Source organism: Oncorhynchus clarkii, chromosome 31 (assembly GCF_045791955.1).
Source record: "Oncorhynchus clarkii lewisi isolate Uvic-CL-2024 chromosome 31, UVic_Ocla_1.0, whole genome shotgun sequence".
Classification (NCBI taxonomy): Eukaryota; Metazoa; Chordata; class Actinopteri; order Salmoniformes; family Salmonidae; genus Oncorhynchus; species Oncorhynchus clarkii.
This window is the reverse complement of record NC_092177.1, coordinates 33,924,850-33,947,910: the sequence shown is the minus strand read 5'-3', so window position 1 is coordinate 33,947,910 and position 23,061 is coordinate 33,924,850. Positions and strand designations below refer to the sequence as shown.

General features: G+C 41.8%; 1 protein-coding gene across 3 annotated transcripts in view; it reads right to left on the bottom strand.

The window, feature by feature from the left end:
- The window catches only part of LOC139390566 (ankyrin repeat domain-containing protein 50-like), a 36,486-nt gene extending 15,603 nt beyond the window's left edge, over nucleotides 1–20,883 (bottom strand). Inside the window, exons 1-3 of one of the 3 annotated variants that reach the window (XM_071137768.1) lie at nucleotides 20,639–20,883; nucleotides 18,627–19,726; nucleotides 7,958–8,193 (exon numbers count right to left, since the gene is read on the bottom strand). In XM_071137768.1, coding sequence (XP_070993869.1) covers nucleotides 7,958–8,193; nucleotides 18,627–19,129 — 739 coding nt within the window. In that variant the 5' untranslated portion in view covers nucleotides 19,130–19,726; nucleotides 20,639–20,883. The remainder of the gene's footprint in view (nucleotides 1–7,957; nucleotides 8,194–18,626; nucleotides 19,727–20,638) is intronic. The other 2 variants (XM_071137770.1, XM_071137769.1) reach the window with 2 other exon arrangements.
- Nucleotides 20,884–23,061: the final 2,178 nt, after the last annotated feature.

Here is a 23,061-nt window from a genome sequence, read left to right as displayed (position 1 = left end):
TAAAATCAAGATGTCTGCAGGTCTCAATCTCAAATGAATGAGGGAAATGGCACCATCTAATAAGATGTTTTTTTTTAGGGTGGAGGATGGTTTAAGAGAACGGATGTGGCATAAATACGGATACACAAGCGTGTGGGGAGTTGAGATAAAGGTATGTATGTTGTAGACTTTAGCTATGGGAAGGATTTGTGCTCAAGAGTCCAATGTATAAATCTCAATAGAATAAATGAAGTTGTTCCTATGGAGGGCAGAATAATGTCCCCTGGATGGGTTTAGGCTTTCAACCACCATTCCTGGGTGAGTAACTGAAATATGCCCGTCTTAAAATCCAGTTGCTATACATAGCCAAAAGGAAAATACCATAATGTGTGTGTGTGTGTGTGTCAGCCAAACTTTATTTTGACAGATGGTACCCATTACCGTTCAGTGACACTTCTTTGATATGGAGATCACACAGGAATGCATCATGCATTTTGAATGAGTTTTCACGTGATTAGTCAGTCATTTTCAATGACGACCTCAATGTTTCAGCATCAACGGGATGCACATTAGAGCTCAACCAATTATGATTTTTCAACGCCGATACCGATACTGATTATTGGAGGACCAAAAAAGCCGATAACGATTAATCGGCCGATTTTATTTATTTATTTGTAATAATGACAATTACAACAATACTGATTGAATACTTATTTTAACCTAATATAATACATCAATAAAATCAATTTAGCCTCAAATAAATAATGAAACTTGTTCAATTTGGTTTAAATAATGCAAAAACAAAGTGTTGGAGAAGAAAGTAAAAGTGCAATATGTGCCATGTAAGAAAGCTAACGTTTAAGTTCCTTGCTCAGAACATGAGAACATATGAAAGCTGGTGGTTCCTTTTAACATGAGTCCAATATTCCCAGGTAAGACGTTTTAGGTTGTAGTTATTATAGGAATTATAGGACTATTTCCCTCTATACCATTTGTATTTCATTAACCTTTGACTATTGGATGTTCTTATAGGCACTTTAGTATTGCCAGTGCAACAGTATAGCTCCCCCCCCCCCCCCTCGCTCCACCCTGGGCTCGAACCAGGAACACAACGACAACAGCCACCCTCGAAGCAGCGTTACCCATCGCTCCACAAAAGCCGCGGGAAACAACCACTCCACAAAAGCCAAGGGAAACAACCACTCCAAGTCTCAGAGCGAGTGATGTTTGAAACGCTATTAGCGCGCACCCCGCTAACTAGCTAGCCATTTCACATCGGTTACACCAGCCTCATCTCGGGAGTTGATAGGCTTGAAGTCATAAACAGCGCAATGCTTGACGCACAATGAAGAGCTGCTGGCAAAACAAACAAAATTGCTGTTTGAAAGAATGCTTACGAGCCTGCTGCTGCTTACCACCGCTCAGTCAGATACTTGTATGCTCAGTCAGATTATATGCAATGCAGGACACGCTAGATAAACTAGTAATATCATCAACCATGTGTAGTTAACTAGTGATTATGATTGATTGATTGTTTTTTATAAGATAAGTTTAATGCTAGCTAGCAACTTACCTTGGCTTACTGCATTCGCATAACAGGCAGTCTCCCTGTGGAGTGCAACGAGAGGCAGGTGGTTATAGCGTTAGACTAGTTAACTGTAAGGTGGCAAGATTGGATCCCCCGAGCTGACAAGGTGAAAATCTCCTGAACGAGGCAGTTAACCCACCCTCATTGAAAATAAGAATGTGTTCTTAACTGACTTGCGTAGTTAAATAAAGATTAAATAAAGGTGTAAAAAATAAATAAATAAAAAAACAGCCAAATCGGTGTCCAAAAACACTGATTTCCGATTGTTATGAAAACTTGAAATCGGCCCTAATTAATCGGCTATTCCGATTAGTCGGTCGACCTCTAATGCACACTGCTAACAAAGAGGGCAGGGCAAACAGATAGTAGGACAATCGAACAGTCCGCGAAGAGGCTGTTTTAGCTTAAGTCTTCAATAGACTAGTGTATATCAATCCCGAAAATAAAACAGAAAATTTCTTCAAAAAGTAGGACCTTTCGTCTTCGGAGAGACCAAAGAGTGTTAAATGTCTTCAGATAGCTGTTACATTTGTGGTTGAACAGACTTTTTTTCAGAGGTATTGTGCTAAACTACCATCTTTAACCCTGATCTTGTTAACCTTCAAGCCAAATGTATTGCAAAGTCTGAGATATTCCACATGTATTAGCGATGAAGATATCTACAGTTGAAAATAAATGGTCTGTTTCTGTTTAAAAGGCTTTTCCATGTCCCGCCAGGCCCCCTTCTCCCTGCTCTCCTTTTGCCGAAGGCCCAGTTAAATTGGCACAGATTCCACCCAGCTCACAACCAGAATCGCTGCCTAAGTGTTTCCACCTCACTTGCCCACCGATGGCCTTACAGTAGCACAGAAAACATAGGGGGGAAAGTCAACCATGCTACAATAGGCCGCCTGACACAATGTAAAAGAGCAGCCTTGCAACACATGTACAACCTTATGTGCCTTCTTCCGGCAGACGATCACAGAGCATACAGTACACAGCGATCATAGAGGGTTTTGAAATGGACTACAATCTGACTCAGACTAAAATAATTCTTAAAAAATATATATATATATATATATATATACTGTATATATTTAAACCTCTTCACAGATGGCAAATTCGTTTGTTTGTGTAGCATTAGCAGAGCGGACGTGATGCTGCTGGCTAGTCGGTGGCTCACTCTTCCTGCATGGTCTCTGAAGTGTTGAGACTTCCCAAAGCACATTCCTCTCGGAGAGAGAGAGATAGAGAGAGAGAGAGAGTAAGAGAGACAGAGAGCGAGAAAGAGACATAACAGTTGAGCAAGTACTTAATACAAGTAATTCCAAGTTTGCTCCTCAGGTAGAAAAGTTAAAGTCATCCGTAATAACGGAATTCCTTTTGAGTTCAAAGCCATGCAAAACTGTGCTTCCCATACTGAGATGACAAATATAGGATCATGTATAAGGATCATTTGAGCTGGATGGTGGCCCACCCAATGCTTTAGCTTCGAAATTACCTTTCCGTCAGAAGTTGTTCTCCAAAGGCAATCTTTACTGTATTCATGCGACCACAAAGTTCACACAACCACAAAACAGTGTGTACTGGTCTTCAAACATCTCCTCCGCTCAGGACAAAAGGGTTATTTCCAATAGTCACATTCGGTTGCTTGGCAGATAGTGTAACGCATGACTCTGCCAACAAACTGGCCTTGTAAACAATATGGAGGAGTGTTTTTTGTGTATGCTTGGCCTCAACAAGTCTTTTGGTCTATTTTCGTCATGCGCTACAGGATTTGTAAGTATTCTCACAGCGGTTATAGTAAGCCAGTGTGTCTAATAGAAGATAAAGTAAGTGTGTATGTGTGTAGAGGGGCTGCAGAGCTGAATGGTAGCTGACGGCGAATAAAACACAAGGCACTGAATACAGACAGAACAAAAATGAATAGTTTGAATACATCAAGAGATTGGAGTTTGCATTCGGTGTAGAATTTGTGAATGTTACACCTATCACAGAGTGGCAATTCAGAAGCACAAGCCACTTTATCGCATGTGTAGACTTTGATTCTGTGACTGATGGTACAATAGCTGGGAGCATTAAAAACATGTAAAAGACAGGTAAAATGTACCCCCTTTTTAATTCTGTGTGGTGTTTACAGTGACAGTAGACATGGGTTTGTCCCTTATCAAAAAGACAACAAAAGGGAACGAGGAGGGGAGTCAAAGCGAAAACACAAGAGATAACTGTTGTTTATCAGATTGTTCCATGGAGAATAATCCTCTCAATAAAACCATATCAAAACAACCAAAACACAGGGCTGTCTGTTTAAGCAGCGAGCAGCTTGTAAGAAAGAATCCCAGTAATAATTAAAATCACTATTATATCAGGAAGCAACTTCCTGATAAGGATTATCATGTGAGATTTAGATTGGTGGCATGTACCAGCGGTAATTCCATCACCAACCTTTGGTGTTGTCTCAAATTAAATCCGAGGATCTATGGTTGGAGGCAATCACAACATTCTGGTACATTTCCGCTCAGGATGAATGGAATAATTGAAAAGTGTCAATCGTATGCAAATTGGACAAAGCCTTCCACTAGGGATGTGCATCTTTCCCTTTCAAGATGATTCTATACGTACACTACATGACCAATGTATGTGGACATCTGCTCGGCGAATATCTCATTCCAAAATCATGGGCATTAATATGGAGTAGGTACCCCTTTTGCTGCTATAATAGCCTCCACTCTTCTGGGAAGGCTTTCCACTAGATGTTGGAAAATAAATTCTGCGGGGACTTAATTCCATTCAGCCACAAGACCATTAGGGTGGCCGGGCACTGATGTTGGGCGATTAGGCCTGGCTTGCAGTCGCCGTTCCAATTCATCCCAAAGGTGTTCGATGGGGTTGAGGTCAGGGCTCTGTGCAGGCCAGTCAAGTTCTTCCACACCAATCTCGACAAACCACCTCTGTATGGACCTCGCTTTGTGCATAGGGGCATTGTCATGCTGAAACAGGAAAGGACCTTCCCCAAACTGTTGCCACAAAGTTGGAAGCACAGAATCGTCTAGAATGTATGCTGTCGCGTTAAGATTTCCCTTCACTGGAAGCAAGGGACCTAGCCCAAACCATGAAAACCATGTGTGGCCTACCACTTTGCGGCTGTGCCGTTGTTGCTCCTAGACGTTTTCACTCATAATTAAAGCCCTTACAGTTGAGGCAGCATAGGGAATACAAATAAATGTTTTATTGCATGGTGCAAGATTGAATGCAATTCATTGATTATTTAATGTTATGATGGACACAGCTTTGTAGAACCAAACACAGCCCCTGCTCGACAAACTGGAACTCAAGAACAAATCATTTGGGGTGCTGCAGTTCGCGAACAATATTGTGCTATTACCCTTATGCAATGTTTTACACCAAGTCTTTCATAATCTAGTCCAATTGCGGCCACAACTAGACCTTGTTTGAAATGTATCATAAATAATTTAGTTTGTAGGCCTAGCAGTCAACAAATGTACATTGTATAAAGCACACTTGAACAACTCTCAGTCACAAATGACAGCTCTAATAAGCCCCTTGAAGTGAATGACATGTGAACGAGATGCTTGTATAATCATGGCTCTTTCGCGTTTTCAGTTCATCGTTCGCCGATAGGGGTCCTGCGTGCTCTGGGCATTACTGTCTGAAATGAACAAAATGAGTTGAAACATTAATTATTTTGACTGAACGAGTTGAAGAGATCTGAATCAATAAAAACAGCGGAACTTTCCATCACTAGTGTGTGTGTGTGCGCGCGCGTGTAAATGATGTATGTTGTGTATACTATGTAGGCACCTAAGCTGAGCCATAAGGGAGACTAGGCATCTACCACCCTCACTACAAGATGTTTTTGGTCCCCCCCCCCCCTACTCTGGGTTCTGAAATCACCATCACCCACTAATTAACTTGCCATTTTTGCAGATTAAGTGTTTGAGCTAGTAATGTATCAATATTTACTGTTTACAAATGAACTATGACATTTCACCCCCCCTCCCCCCCATCTCAAAATCGAAGGGTTTTGAACATTTGAACGTTTTCACATAGTGATCTTCTCGTCTATCGCTTCGGCCATGCAGTGCGCCTCGCAAAAGTGATTGCGGTCCTCGTTATGAAATTATACATTTTACCTTGTATGTCGAAAAATTACCATATACACTGATTGTTTAAAGCAGAATTACCACAAAATTACCATATAAACTGATTGTTTAAAGCAAAATTACCAAAACTATTGCTGATGGTAACCTCGAATAATCAAAATGAAATCTATTTGCCAGCCCCGTTCAGCAGGTATAGCCAGAAGAGAGTTGTCTCCTGTAGCATACTTTTAATCTGGCAAAACACATTTTCAACATAGATAACAATAACCTAGCAAACTACATAGGCTGTCACTCAATTAATAAAGGCTATTATCACAAAATCCATGTAGCATTAGAATGCTGAAGGTGCCGTGCAGATGTGCAAGATCAGGAACAAACTGCCTGCCTCGCGTTGGTCAGCGAGCGAAGCTGAGCACAGTGCAGTTTGACTAGGCTACTGATATTGCCTGGGGTTGTCCGGCATGCAAAATGACTTGGAGATCAATGACTGTCAACGGTTGTCACAAAAGACGAGAGGTATTTTCGGAAGGTTAGATAGAATGTAATACGAACAACAACAAAAAATGTGAACCAGCTATTTGTAACGTTGGAATTTTCTGACAGACTCATGCTACATTTGGTTAGGGTTGGGGTCCCAAGACTGCACTTGTGTCTTAAACATTTGAATCGGGGCGGATGTGTATCGGTGAATCATTACATCCCTACCTTCCGCTCAGATCCATTTCAACAATGTACCTGTGTGTTCTGTGGGTTGATGATGGTATGAAAAGGAGACATTACAGAGCTATGATTCACCCGCTGCTAGGTTATGTTAAATTAAGACTGTTAGGCAGCAGGTCCAGGTCACCGGTGTAAACTGGTTTAATAAGAAATAAATGCCACTGCAGACCTTCCGGCAACTGTTACATTTAATTGTCTCGGTGCAATGCTTCCATTTTCTTTTCAGATCTATTTTATGTCCATCGGAATTAACATGCCGGGTCCACAATAGGTTCAAAATATCGATTAGGGGGAAAAAAATCCTCTAGCAAATTCCTGTTCATGTACAAAAGATAACACTGCCATAGAAGAGCTTCAGGCAGGTTTCCAAAACCCAAAGGTTGCTTTTGATCCCCATTCGATCCCAAGTCTTTAACTGAGATCCAAGTTAGTATTTTTACATAGCGCATGTAAATATATTTGAATCTCTCTAGACATTTATTGTGATGTGTTTGCCCAGCTACATTCATATTTGCAGTTATTTGGCAGAATATGTCAGCACATCTTCTTGTTCAAAAGTGCCAGATTCCCTGCATTAACCCTGTGCCCAATTCCAGAAACACCCACCTAAACTAGCATTGCATAGGAATTCTATTCAGGAAACTAATTGTTATTATCAACCACTTTCTGAACAGAGCACAGAATGAGCAGAGGTGTTTAAACGGGGTTTTACATAATGTTTCAAGCAGCAACAGGAGGGCATCTGAATTCCCCACATGTTGTGTTTGGAGAGGTAAAGGGGACACACAAACGTGCAGGTTCTGCGGCGGATATTACACCCACACTCTCTCTTTCTGGTTTGATTAATGCTACGCCAGCATCTCTGCTCATCACCCAATAGTGGGCTGGCATTCTGACAACTAGATAATGGCTGCTAGTTCGACTTGTCATGGCGTACCGAGCAGTAGTCGTTCTCGTAAGGCATCGTGATATTTAGACGTTCTGTGGCAGGCCCTAATCTTTTTAGCATTTGATGATGTTAAAATGTCTTCGGAATTAGCCTTTTCTGAGCCGACTCGGCTGGAGCACAGCATGACGTGTGCTTTGTTTAATAGCTGCAGAAAAGGCTGACATTTATCACAATACGCAATAGAAAAGTTTGTAGTGCGGAAGAACAAGGCATGACCTGCTCAGTAAGAGTTTAAATAGAAGTGAAAAGACTAGGCTTTTGCAAGGATCGCCTTATAGAAGACACAAAAGGAAATCCATATATCTCTTGAAAAACATCAGGTTAATGTATGCAAATGAAAGCAGTTAGAATTCTGTTTTCTTCTTCAAGGAGACAGACCAGTGTCAATACAAAATGCCAAATCCCAGTTAATTGTTTGCGTGGCCAGCTGTGCTGTCTAAAGGGAACAACAATTATTTTGCAATACATTTTCCTCCATTCGGTGATAAAACAAACACAGTTTACAGTAATACCAAATACTGAACAAAAGCATCACCATATGGATCCCAGATTTGGGCCCCATCACCCTCTTCATTTGGGTGCCTGTATGAACTCACATATTTATTTATTTTTTTTTACCTGTGAACAGTTTGGTGATGGCCCTGTTCTGGCGGCGTGCTGAGCAGATGAGAAGGAGCCAGGGCGGGAGGTACTCGTGGTGGCTGGCCAGGAGCTCAGCGATGGTCCTGGGGGTGCCTGAGCCTGAAGACCTCTGTTCTCCCTCACCCAGCTGACAGCCTTCGTCGATGGAGTCAACCAGGAGGAAGAGGGCCTGCTGAGGTGGCTTGGCACTCAAGAGTGGGAGGAGAACACACCTTTAGGGCAAGAGAGAAGAGGAGAGAGATTTAGAACTCTCTCTGTGCACCTAGCGCTTTCCACTGCGAGCTGATGCTGTTGAAGAGAGTTGAGGATGATTGCAGACCGTACATCAACAACAATAGATTTAATGTCGGTCTGAGTCACATGTTTGACTGTATCTTAGTAACGGTCTCTCTATCCACAGTTCAGCTTTCAGGCCCTTGACAGGCCTTCACAGTGCAAATGCAAATCCTTAGGGAATTGAAACCTGCAGTTATAGATAACAGGTGACATGCCCCCCCCAAACACTTCTGAAAAAAAATCCTGGGGAAAACACTGGACTGTATGTACTGTATATAGACTGTGTCCTAAATATTTGTTCTTAGCCGGGAGCTGAAATAACTGAATTTCAACTGAATTTCAATTGAAAGCAGACAGAGCAGGTCCATATTAATCAAATGATGACGTGACAGTTTACAAGGCCGACGACTGTCTGGAATAGCCAGGAAAATCTTTTGAAAGTCGTTAAAAAAACGCTGTCTGTGTTTGAGCCTACACACCCTCAAAAAACAGCCTCACTACACTGTGAATAATGTACAGTATTAAACCACATCAATCCTTGTCTATACTCACAAACCCAAGGGTTTAAATGCTGCATTAACCTTGAAATAACATGAGCGTGAAAGCCAAAGGGAAAAGTGAAGACCCCATTTGCTCGAATGATAACGTGTATTATGACTGCGTGCATAAATGCCATGAAGCCAGCATTGTATCTGTTCCCGTTTTATTTTCCCAACCTGCATGCTTGTGCTGGAAAAACTTCAGTGCCTGTGTACAGAACAGAGCGGCTACCCCCAGCCTGATTCCAGTCTTGAGACTGTTGTTTTGCTGTTGTAAATTACCGCCACAGCTAAAACAGCGCTTAGTTATGCATATCCCTCGCTGATCCAATTGGAGCCTTTTAAACATGACTTTTAGTCAGACTGCAATTCCAATGCAAGGGCTCAGCAAACACTTTCCAGCCAAACCTCCCCTCCAATCCTCTATTTTTCCAACAGCTCAATTTCTCAAGTGCAAGAAAAAGAGGGTAGTGCGCAGTCATCAACCTGCAAGCTCCATCATTACATCGCTCCATCTCAGAGAAACATGGCCGATTGCTCTTTCTGACGGCTGCAGCCCCACATCGAATCTGCAGCACAGACAGGAAAACCAGCCAAGAGGAATGCCAATCTGCAGAGTTTGTGTACTGCCAACAACTACAGCAACGCCGCCTGCAGACAAACAAATTCACAGAGACAGCAATGTGGGCCTTGTTATGAGACAAAGAGCTATTCTTTTCCTTAATATCAACTGCTTTCAGAACTGTTGATAACTGACCTCCCTGCCGGAACGAAGACAGGGGCTTGAAATGAGCACAACAATGGGCTGGGTGCCAGAATAACGTCCGAAGAGCCTCAGCCAATGATGAGTGTCTTTGTGACGCATCCTTTGCCCCGCACGTTAACACTAACTATTTTGGTTGTTCTAATTCCGTCTTCGACATATGTAAATAGCGGAGAGCAATTATCATTTAGAGATAGAAAGAGAATGTGAAATGTCCCTAACGCACCCGCCATCTGTTGTGCTGCAGTCCCCATCTTCCACGGCCCGGCCACATTGTGCAATGTGGGCTTCGCTTTGAAGTTTCAGTGAAGATGTTTAGGCCGACAGGCAGCCCTGGGCACCTTGCTCACGTCTTACACATTTACTGAGACGCTTTAATGGGGTGGGGGCTGAGCTTGAAATTTCCTTCATCATGCAATGGGGCAGGGAGACTGTGGCTCAGGTCCAATATACCGTGCATGGCCGGCCATGACACCATTCTATTAATGGAAAAGAACAGCAGGTGGGTCAACTAGTCACTGCAGAGACCCCATTGAAAAGCAATAGCGACTAGCACAGGGTCCACTGGACACCTGAACGAGACTCTTTTAATGAAGAAAATGAAGATTTCTTCATTTAACGATTCCATTTGGAGAAAAAAGCCTGCTCAGCTTCTTTGCCTTAGTCAGGAGAGATTAGCAGAAAAAGACTGCATGACAACAGCTGACTCATGGCCCCATCAGGGGGTGGAGAAAGAAAAAGCAACCAGCTCCCAATCTGGAAAATGCATATTATTAATTTATACATAAAGCATGGTGTAATTCCAATCATATTCTCCTAACGAATAAACCTTAGCGAGACAATGTGAGGGGTTCTGCTGGGAGCAATGTGGATTCTGAGAATTTAGCAAAATGGCAGCCATGACACAGCAAGCGCTGTTACCCCATTGCATTAGCAATTCTCTCACTTCCTCCAAAATCATAAATGAACTCATGTTATTCCTCCTTGGACTGAGTGATTTCACAGACTTACATAGTATTGCCAGTGTAACAGTATAGCTCCCCCCCCCCCCCCCCCCCTCGCTCCTACCTGGGCTCGGGTAGGGGTGAAGTGACTATGCATAGATAATAAACAGCGAGTGGCAGCAGTGTACAAAACAAAGGGGGGGGGGGGGGTATCAATGTGAATGTGAGGGGGGTATCAATGTGAATGTGAGAGGTGCAATGGTGCTGTGTATTTTAGTCTTTCGCAGTAACTTGATTCAAGGTGCAAACAGCAAATTAGTTGGCTTAAGGACAAAAAGGGCATCTGGTAATAAAAATGTTCAAGCTGTCTAATAAACAGTGCTCAATAGACAGCTCAGTTAATGCAAGATAGAGACAGAAGTGGCTAGCGTATACAATTAAATAACCTGCACAAAAGCAACTTACTTTGTGCTTTGGACCAAGAAAACAAAACACGAGATCAACTTGGTATAAACCGAAAATTAATTTAAATGGCTTAAAAGCAGAAAAAGTGCACAACTTAAGCTATAGCTGAATGAACAAAAACTAACCCCTGAACGCCCAGACGAGGTGTGCATTCCCAGGTCAGATGGACAATTATTCAACACTGTCAGTGGGATCTGAAATGTCATCCCTTCCAACTCCACGACCCCCTGCGCCTTCTTCTATACCACTGTTAAATTTGACTCTGGGACACGCAACACAGTACACAGCATGCTAGATGTCTGACAATGACAATGAGATGGTCTCCTGTATTTCACCCTGATGAGGAAACACAAGAAAACATAATGTGCCAGACAAAGCGTAAGTAACTGCCTCCCCTCCCATTCACTCGGGTCAGAATGAGACAGAATAAGAAGGCTGATATCCTGCACAGCATTGCACGATTGACATCCTCTGAGAGCACAGAAGATCAACCGCAGCTGGGGCTTTCATTTCATATCACTTAGCGACCTTCTAACGTGCACAGGCAACAGCTCCGTTAACATTTAACCCGTTCGTCATGCAAACACGCAAAGGGGATCTGATGCACATGTTTGGGCTTTTTAGTGCGATAACACCCCCTCCCATACCCACAGCCCCTGTATGCCAAGTCAAAGCGACGTGGACAGGGAGGCTGGCTCCAGAATGCTGAGTCATCGCGGCATCCTTTAAAAAGTGGCCTAATCTGCAGTGAGTCTTTCTGCAGCCGAGCAACGCATGACGGGCGCGGAGCATTTCATCTTCGATTAGCATCCTCTTTTTTCGCTCCAACTGCCGCTCTGTAATCCCCAACGCCACTAGCAATTACTTATTGAAATGACTACAATAAGAGTAAATGTACTGGTACAACTTTACAATAAGTATCCCTTATAATAATGTGTGCAGGTACAGTGTTATCCTAGTGAAGGTAAACATTGTTTCATGGTACTTACCACTGTTGCACCTGTAGAATGCACAAATTCAAGAATTTGCCAATAAACTCAGGAGTTGAGATGCATTTTTAGGATATATGATCATGACACAGGTTTGTGAGGTTTAAGACAACCATGTGTGACTCACCACCTGGATTCGGTCTTATGTAGCAAAATTTGAAATGTTGTTTTTTACGTTGGATATAAGTAGAGACTCAGAGCTACAAAATTGTATATTTGAGGAACAAAAAGTTGAAAGTTAATAAACTTGTAACTCACTTTTGAGAAAATGGCCTTTGAATGTTTTGGTATCTAGGGAAGAGCTCTTCGTTATCTACAACCATTCAGCATCGTTTACACCCTCTTAAGCTTTAGCCCCCCCCCCATCTCGTTTCGCTCTCGGAGCGTTCAGAGCGCACACTTGGTGCTCTGGCTGATAATTTGTTAACCTCTGGATAACATGAAAACAGCGAGCTAGACAGGTAAACAATGAACCTAGCTAGGTAAAAAAAAAGTGTAAGATCACACACATCACGTAACGTTCGCTAACGAGCCAGCCAGCTCACGTGAGGGCTTGTAAGTAAGCATTTCACTGTAAGGTGATTTCACTGTTACGTGATGTGTGTGATCTTTCACTTTGTTTACCTAGCTAGGTTCATTGTTTACCTGGCTAGCTAGCTGTTTTCATGTTGTATTCCGCGCATGTGACATAACATTTGATTTGAAAGTGGAGAGTAACGCTTATGCAGCTCCACTACACAATACATTTAAAAAAAAAGATGAGTTCGACATGATTACCAACACAAACTGACCAGCTCAAATAGACAGATGCATTCTACATGGCAGACCAAACCGAACTCCTCTCTCGGCATGTCCAGCCCTCTCATTATCTCAGCCAATCATGGCTAGTGGGAAAGTTGCTGTTTTTTTCTGTGGCTTAACCAACAAGGCTGGTAATTTAACAATTGTATTCGTATTTAGATGGCATACAAGGTTGTTATTAAGGCACATTTTTATTTTATTTTACCTTTATTTAACTAGGCAAGTCAGTTAAGAAAAAAATCTTACTTTCAATGACAGCCTAGGAACAGCGGGTTAACTGCCTTGTTCAGGGGATTCGATCTTGCAACCTTTCGGTTATTAGTCCAATGCTCTAACCACGAGGCTACTTGCCGCCCCACATGAAAGTTCATTTTGATAAAAACATATTTTTTTACGTTTCAATTGGCTCTCCTGTGAGGTCATGACTTGCGACATACGCCTAGTTTCCTGAATCAGGTCACATATGTCATGAACATATAGTGTCAGCAGAGTTTCAATAGATCCAGGTAGGGATGGGTGATACGTCCTAAAAATCATATGTAGATTTGTTTATACTTATGGACGATTCAAAATATACTATAATATATATTTTTTCTCAAAATAAGCTTTGTTGCACAATTAAAGGTAAATACACTGCTTTTCAAACAGCCAGCAATAATCTAATGAATTCAGGGCTTGTTAAATTATACCTAGGCTAAATGTTAGCCTTCCACAACCCACTAATGATTCAATTGTTTTATTACAAAAAATGTAAACTGCTTTTTGGCCATAATCACTGACCCTGCTTTCAATTCTCTCTATGAAAATGCACTTCTTGTTACAAATGTAACCAGAACCATGCACAATGACCAACTTCTGGTAGCAGGCATTATAGAAAAATAACAAAGGTCTTACAAACAATCTCTCAAGCACAAGCCCACGTGCTACTGAGTAGTCAGCATTCTTCTATTTGCTTACTTTTATGAACACACCTTCCTGTCCAACACTTTGTTTAGATGTTGAAATCAAGTGGCCAACCTGGTGAAGATGCTTATTTCTCAATATGAGATTGTGTTACCAATTGCGTCTTTCTATGCTCATTACACATTTAAAAAACAAAGACTAGACAGCTAGCGCTAACAGTCTGTGGCGAACATCCTGCTAGCGGTACGTGGTACTGCAACGTCGTGCGTCACCAGTGGTGGGAAAAGTACCCAATTGTAATACTTGAGTAAAAGTAAAGATACCTTAATAGAAAATGACTCAAGTAAAAGTGAAAGTCGTCCATTAAAATACTACTTTGAGTAAATGTTTTAAAGTATTTGGTGTTAAATATACTTAAGTATCAAATGTCAAAGTATAAATCATTTGGCACAATAGATTTTTGTTTTACCAATAGCCAGTGCACACTCCAACACTCAGACATAATTTACAAACAAAACATTTGTATTTAGTGAGTCTGACAGATCAGAGGAAGTAGGGTTGACCAAGGATGTTCTCTTGATAAGTGTGTGAATTTGAAAATTGTTCTGTCCTTGTAAGCATTTGAAATGTAATGATTACTTTTGGGTGTCAGGGAAAATGTACGGAGTAAAAAGTACATCATTTTCTTTAGGAATGCATGGAATAAAAGTTGTCAAAAATATAAATAGTAAAGTAAACAGATACCCCAAAAAACTACTAAAGTAGTACTTTAAACAATTTTTGCATAAGTACTTTACAATACAGTGCTTGACAGAAACTGAGCATTAATTTTCCACAATCATGTTCATTGATATGCACGTATGTGAGTTGTTGGGAGTTGAGACAAAACAAGCATATCGTTAGAAGGTGAAGTTATCCTCTAATACAGTTAAATAATTATCTCAGTGTGTTTCGTTGTCCATATGACCGATTCTGTTGGCCCAAACCTGGAATTGAAATAGTGAGTTGAAACTGCTTGTTGTCAGTAAGGAAGAAGTGATCTTTCGTCTTTGTTGTTGTGAGTGGCAGGGGGAGGGGCTTGGAGTCTGTGTGGGAGTGGGAAGGTGCATTGTACACATAGCACCGAAGGAACAAAACCAAAAAAAACGAGTTTCTTGCTATACAGGCATTTGGAACATTGCGCTAGAACATACATTTGAATTAATCAAATTAATTGGATATATCGCCCAGCCCTACATCCAGATCGCATCCATAATTTACAGAGTTTCTGAAAGTTTCTCCTTATGTTACTAACAACATCTGAAGAGCCAAATTACAGTAGACGAAAAGCTGCATATTGCTGTCAAACTTGATTTGTAAATGTTAGCAACAAGCTAGTCATTGCCTACAGCCATTGCATGTATAAAGATTTAGAACATTACCTTGCTCTGCTAGCTGCAGGCCTATGTATTTAAAATATATATATATATATATATACACTACCATTCAAAAGTTTGGGGTCAGTTAGAAATGTCCTTGTTTTTGAAAGAAAAGCAAATTTTTCGGCCATTAAAATAACATAAAATTGATCAGAAATACAGTATAGACATTGTTAAAACTTCTTATGGCTGCAGTGGCAGTATTGATTAGCTTGGATGAAAGGTGCCCAGAGGTGCCCGGAGTAAATGGCCTGCTCAGTCCCAGTTGTTAATATATGCATATTATTATTTTTGGAGAGAAAACACTCTGAAGTTTCTAAAACTGTTTGAATGATGACTGTGAGTATAACAGAACTCATATGGCAGGCAAAAACATGAGAAGAAATCCAAACAGGAAGTGAGAAATCTGAGGTTGGTCGATTTTCAACCCAGCCCCTATTGAATTCACAGCGGGATATGGATGAAGTTGCACTTCCTAGGGCTTCCACTAGATGTCAACCATCTTTAGAAACTTGAATGAGGCTTCTACTGTGTTGTGGGGCTGAATAAGAGCTGAATGAGTCAGGTTACTGGCAGAGAGCCAGGTCCTGGTCACGCGCAATTCACATGATAGCAACCTGTATGGCTTTTCTACACACAAAGGAATTCTCCGGTTGGAACTTTATTGAAGATTTATGATAACAACACCTTAAAGATTTATTCTATACTTAAGTTTGACGTTCAGATGGACTTGCAAGAGCGTTTGGATTATGAGCTCCGTGTCTCTGTGCTCTGTGTCACGTTCACTCTCCTCCATGTTTGTCTGTACTGCAAATTTCCTCCCACACGGCACGTGTAGAAGAATGCAAAGCGTCATCCAATTGACAAAAAATATTGCCCGTAAAGAGTGTGATTTGCAACACAATGAAATAAACTGTAGAGCATAATATGAAACGATAGACGTTTTTCTATCGTCACATGATATATATTGTCATATCGCCCAGCCCTACACAGAGTTGTATGAGATCTTCAGGGTTTTCTAATGATCAATTAGCCTTTTTGAAATGATAAACTTGGATTAGCTAACATATCGTGCCATTGGAACACAGGAGTGATGGTTGATGATAATGGGCTTTAAATCGCCTATGTAGATATTCCATTAAATATCAGCTGTTTCCAGCTAAAATAGTCATTTACAACATTAACAATGTCTACACTGTATTTCTGATCAATTGGATGTTATTTTAATGGACAAAAAATTTGCTTTTCTTTCAAAATCAAGGACATTTCTAAGTGACCCCAAACATTTGAAGATATGTATATATTTTGACTAATGAGTCAATTCAATTAAGTGGCTAATGTTAATTTGGAGGAAAATAGAAATCTAATTTTTAGAAAAACTTCCTTCAACTTTCTTAGCAAAAGGATCATAAAGGAAAACACTTTGACCCACTGAGTGAACAAAATACTGCCAAGAAACTCAAACCTGGTTATCAGATTCAAGCCATGATCACTTTCCAAGGTTCCTTTGCTCCCAACACACAGATTTGCCTGGCAGTTATTCAAACTACTGCACGCTCATTTAAAAATCCCCCTTACAAACAAACCCCAAATGCTCTCACCTAAACAAAAAGAGAACCTGCTCTTTCAGCACATTTCCCAGTGCCATTTAGAGTGCCCACATGACTGAGTTTATTCCACCTATTTATTTGTGCTCTTTTGTCCTGGGGAAAAAAGCTAGACATGTTGCAGGGAGACTATTTGATAGTTTCAAACGACAAGGTCAAATTAATTCCACTGTTAGTACTCTGGTCAAAACACGGTAGAGGCCATTGCTAGAGGGAAAGCATGTTGCAATTAGATGACATGAGTAAATTGGTGAGATTCCATTGTATATTGCCAAGTTTGTGCAGTTTTGTTGGTTATCAACAGTCCTACACGCTGCTTGAATTCCGCCCCACCCACCTTCCTCCCGGGTTTTCACACTTGTTGCTGTTTCTATCTAGATGAAGAGTAAAGGTATGTAACTTGTTCTGGTGACTATAATAGCACACACAACGGTGAATGGAGAGGATGGCAGTGCATAGGATGGAGACCAGGTTGAACCAGGTTTAATGTATTGACACAACCAGTGATTACGATCAACAAACATGCTTGTTAGGCCAAGGAATTTGGCCAACCCCTCTGGCATTCACATGCTGGTAAGGCCTTAAAACAGAGTCTGAGGTCAAGGCTCCACCAGTCCTGTTTACCAGGAGCCCAACCTTTACAAATGAACACACCATTTTTCATTATTGAGCAACAATGTAGCCTTGTTTTTGGAACATGTTCACCTGAGATGAGATTCCATTTCTAAAGTAAATTAGGGGAACCCTTAAGTTTGGGAAAAGAATACACTTTTATAATCCTCCATTGCTTGCTTTGCCCATTGAACATGTCCGGACACAAAGATCGAGCGGTGGATATTGGCTGCGATACAGATCTTCCACTTCCCAACTTTCTGCAACCTGATAGGATCTAGTATTTGTGTACAACAGTGCCCAAGATTCTTTTACACCAGAGATGGTGATAAGACATTCTCCAGAGTGCATATTTACTCCACAAACAAAAGGCTGTAATCTCCGTTGGATAACAATTCTGTCCGTTGTCCACAGAGTCTGAACCAAACCTGAAGCGGTAAAGAAATAAACTTGTTAGGCCAGGCTGGGTTGGTGATGCTGTCTGTGAGAAGCTTTCCATTCCCTTGACACTGACCAGAACTGGACCTCTGTCTGTCCACTGGTTGTTTATGTCCCCCATGTTAACCTGCCTTCTATCGCAAATGTCACAGTCAAGTCCCAGGCATCAATAGTGGCCTTATTACTAAAATAACTGACACAGGGCTACTTCCTCAGCTTCTTTTGGGAAAGATGTGAAAGACCGGGGAAATCAATGGCCATTGGCCATTTAAAAAATGATTTACCTCGCCGAACGTTTGACCCACTTTCCCAGTGTGTGATGTAGAGATGGTGCAATAAGCATCACCAGATGGCCAGACAAGAGGCATGTGTGTTCAACACCGCATTCCATCCCATGTGTGTATAGTATAGACTGGTTGACCCATCGTGCTGACAAGTCGTGCAAGTAGCATACACACAAGGCAGTTCCTTTACAAATATAGGTTCAAGCCCCTTTTTAAAGCCCCAGTCTTACAGAGAGAAAAGTCTGTGTGGATCACATTCTATGACCAAGCTTGATCCTGTACGGTACTTTGTCTCACATGTGCAGCCCACGTCGTCATATAGGGCAGTCAGTCACACACTTCCAAGCAGTACATTCTTCCCTCCAGCCAACTGAGCCTGGGTGCCACTTAAAATAACTGACCTTTTTCTCAACTAAGGGCTAGCGGGGACAGTCCCACCGCATGCCACAGAACGGGAAAACAACAACACAAACACTATGTCAATGGGTAGCGGGACAGAGGACTGCTGGGGTAGGGTTAAGGGAAGTGTGTGAGCAGTAAAAGTGGGAGGGGTGGGGTAAGGACAGGGGGTGGAGGGAAGTGGGTGGGGCAGCAGGCTTCACCTACCTCTTGAAAGCCTCAGTGGGGTTTCTCTCACACTCCCCGGGCTGCAGGACGCTCTGCACCGCTGGATCGCGCACCTTCTCCTCGTAACCCGGCAACAGGCCGCTCCGGCAAATCTGGGCCACCAGACCTCGGATGAAGCCGCCCAGGCAGAGTGTGTCCGAGTCGTCCGCCCGGCAGAAATGGAAGGCCAGACTCTGTTGCTGCAGCCCCCGATGAGTGCCCTGGGCTGAAGAGGGCCACAGGAGCTCCGTGCACAGGGCCGTCTTCCCACTCCCAGGCCCCCCCACCAGCAACACCCCCCAGGCGGTGGCCTTCGCAGAGCCTGCTGCAGAGCTGCCACAGGGGTTAGATGCGCCAGTGCCGGAGGCACCGGCCTGCTTGCTGGGAGTGCTGGTCAAACCACTCAGGCCATTAGTCTTTTCCTGGAGACAGTGCTGGATCTTGTGGAAGACCCACTCCCTGCAGTAAAAGCGCTTCCCCTGCAGCAAACTGGTTTGGGCCATTTTGAGATACTGCTGTTCTGGCTTTTCCTCATAGGGCTTTCCTTGCCCTCACATTTTCAACCCAGAGTAGGCCAGCTGTAAATTTGAGTATCCATTTTTTTTTGCCCCCACATGTGCCTTTCCAAGTTGATTGCAGCTGTCCTTAGTGTTGTGATAAAGACAGTGTGCAACTGAAGCTCCCTTCTGAGAAAACAGAATGGCTGTGGGCGAGAAAAGCAGTTTTTGGGACGTCGCTGAATATCTGGGGCAAAAAAAGAGTCACAATTGAGGCTTGTACTGTACATTTTCCACTAACTTCTTCCATGGCTTTCTCATTGGCTGGACTGAATGCTCAGTGTTATTCCAGGTTTGTTGCTTTAACATGGTGTTGTGCATGACAGGGCACAGGGCTTTGAGTGCATCCACTATCAAACTCAACCGCAGCTTGATCAAATTAGCCCTGAGAGTCAGTGATTTGTTTCCCTTGATACATTTCATAGGGAAACTGGAGCGGGTATATAGTTTCCATTACATTAACATTTGAGAGTGCCAGAGTTGTGTTGGTCTCTCCAATAACATTGATTGCCTGGTCACTTTCCTGGAATAAACAGAAGCTTGCTGTAAAAAAAATAAAATAATAATAAGATTACAGATTCAACTTTTATCTAGCCTATACAATTACACAGTTCACTCTCACTGGAAAATGCATAGCTTTGCAGAATGGGGGAGCGTGTTTATAACACAGTAACTAACAAGACATTGTAGATGGTCCACACTCTTGGAGACTTGGCAAGGTTTCGTTCAGTATCTCTAACCTACTCACTGATCTCCCTTCCTTCCTAGGTGGCTTTAAATCGCAAACATTTCACATCCGGGGGAAAAAAACTCCAAATGAGAGGACCCCCTTTTATCTGCATACAGCGACATTAACGTTCCCTATCCCACGATGCAATAATGACTAAAATAAATAACTTGGAAGTGTGGTTTCTTTTCAGATCGCCAATACAGTGAGTGGAATATGTCTATCAATTTAAAACACGTGTATTATGTCTGTTAAATGTTATTCACCTTTCTCCTGTTTTCTAAGCGCCCACCTCATCGCGTAACCAATAGCCTGCTACAGCGCTCTCATTTTGGAAATACATGACAAAGAGGCAGTTTTAAACTCATTAAAGAAATGCAACCGCAAGCAAAAGCCTACAAATATGTATTAGGGGTAGTAAACTGTCATAGGTATCGATGAAAAGTGGGCCAAACACTGATCGGGCTACGCCGTCTTTTGTATGACAAAAAAAACCTCACCCATTTCAAATGGAATAGAATTTAACACCTTTAGTCAGTCTAAAAACCTACACTATCTAAAATACAATGGCATTCCTACAAACAAAGAATAGGTCAATGAGCTGAACGCGGCCCTTAATCTTGTAAAATACAATGTAAAAAGTGTTTTTTAACTTCAAGCAAATGTGGAACGTTTGCCCATTTTTCAATGTTACAGTTTGAAATACCGTATAGCCTACGGCTTCTCACCTCTTGCTGAATCCCCCTTTTCATTTGGTTGCTGTGTCCGTAATTAAACCATTTGTCTCTCTAACCAAATGCTATGCTTCAAAAGCAATATTTGATTAGCTTAATCTGTTTCTAAACGCAATCTTCGAATTTTTCCATCAGCGTCTTTGCATTCTCTTTCTTTCAGCAGCCGCGGCTCCTCCTGCTATCCAACACAGCGCTGCAGCCTACTATACTTAACCAGTCTCTCAGCCTCCAAACATTCTAATATTCTATCGCTTGCATTCAGAGCACACACGCAGGATGGACGCAACGTCTGATGGGAATTAGAGTTTTATAGGTACCGAAGCCGCCATTATAAGGGCCTTAAAATAAGAAACACATTGACTTTCTGCATTATAGAACATTAATAACGAGTGTAACGTTTTTGAGTTGAAACCCCTGCAGCAGCTTTTCTTTTAATTTACATAGATGTTTCACAATGCTAAAATAATTTTATTAGAACAATGTTGCATAGAGTTAAAAGGGATCGTTTCAGACATTCCCACACGCCTTATAATCACTGATGAAGGTTGACCATTGAAATAAAGGCAACAAAAAATAATTACTTTGCAGTTCCAACACATGCTTGCACATTGTGATTAAAACAGTGTTGCTTGTGCCTGGTACATTTTCTCTTGCAGATCACACAGAGTCTAAATTAGTGTTTAAATTTCCTAGTAAATACCTTTCCTTCGTGTTAAAGCGTTGCCTGACTCTCACCACCTGGAGAAGGTATGTTTATAGAGATGCCCCCAGCGAACGCGCCAGAGAGAGATAAGCAAATCTATATATTGAACCCAGCCTTTCTCCCATGATCACACATACACGCTAATCTCTCCTCTGTCTATTCCTCCAGTGCTGTCAACCTCTCATTAAAACAGTATGCCATGCAGTTTCTCCGCAGAGAAGTAGGAATCTGCGTATCATCTGGCTGTTCACACAAAAATGACAAACACAATCAAATCCAAAAACACCATTCACTCCATAGAATCAACATCTGCATGGCGCTATTGTGAGAGAACGGGGTTCTTAATGTGCACTGCACTCCATTCCAATGTCAGCTGGAGTTTGTGTGTTACGAGTTCATTCCCTTAAGGTGTGGTAAAGCTGCAGGTTGCTGTTCATACCATTCACAAAGTGCTCAGTGGGGGTATCCAACAATGCAGCCAAGCCAATCTGCGAAATTTGGGTAATTGCAGTGATTTCCCCTCTCTGTGCCAGTTAAATACCAACGGGTAAATTTTTGCCCAAAACACAGGCTTTGGCAGTCATTGTGTGCCATAATAATGATTATCCTTTGTAAATATGTCAAACATATTCAGATGAAATGTGGCCTCAACAGTGTAACCCACTTGGTGTGTACTGGTTGGCAGCGGGTTATTTGTTTAGGGAAATTGATGTAGAGCGAGAGCGTCCATGTCTTTGCCATTTTGTATTTCTTACGGAAATGTTAGCGGATGCTCTACTGCCCTGTAAAAAGGTTGTGGGTATATAGGTATCTTAAACACACACTGAGCCCTTCAGGGCCTGAGAGGGTAGGTTAATGGGTTACTGCTGGCTCTTCATATTGCGCCTTCTTGCCTTGCAATGTAAGGCATAAATGGCAATGAAAACAAAAAGATATTGGTCATTTGCTGATGCAGAATGCAGATCTAACATTTGTAATATAATGAATCTAAATTACGAAAGATAACAAACAAAGCCCAGTGGACTCCAATTTGCATCCTACATTTGAGTGAATCCACTTCAAGCTTATTCCACTCAAATACTACAGCATGCTTTCCAAAATATATGTTTTAAGCACAATCATGCATTCAAATGTATGTATTTCACAGTAACAATGATGAACAGTAAGGGCATTGAGGGATTTTTTTTACATGCAATATCGCTCGCACTCTCTGAACAGTCTCTGTCTAAAATGCAATTGACAATCAATCCCAGCAGCAGGTCAGCATGTGAATAATAATTTGCAATCACTCGATGTGGCTCCTTGATTTGAGCATGGTCCAAGAACAAGTACTCTTTTTAAGGTGTGTGTGTGTGTGTGTATTTATTACCATATTTACCAAATGAGAATATCCCATTAAAGGGACATATTTAGAGACTAGTGACATTTGGGTTGACGCTAGCGACATTTCGAGCGTTTGCATAGAAAATAGATGCAACAATTGCCTGATATAGTGCGTTTCCATTGAACTGTCTCGTGTCGATAAAAACAGCTGGACGTAATGACACAAAAAAAGGACAAAAAATGCAGTGTTTCCATTATCCATTTAGGCAAATTGTGCGTTAATAAATAGTTGATAGTCTGTGCCATGGTGAAACTCTCCTGCAGCCTAGAGCTGAAATAATTGAGTGGTTAAAACATGAATCTGCCAACCAAAAAAGTATGGCGAAGCAAT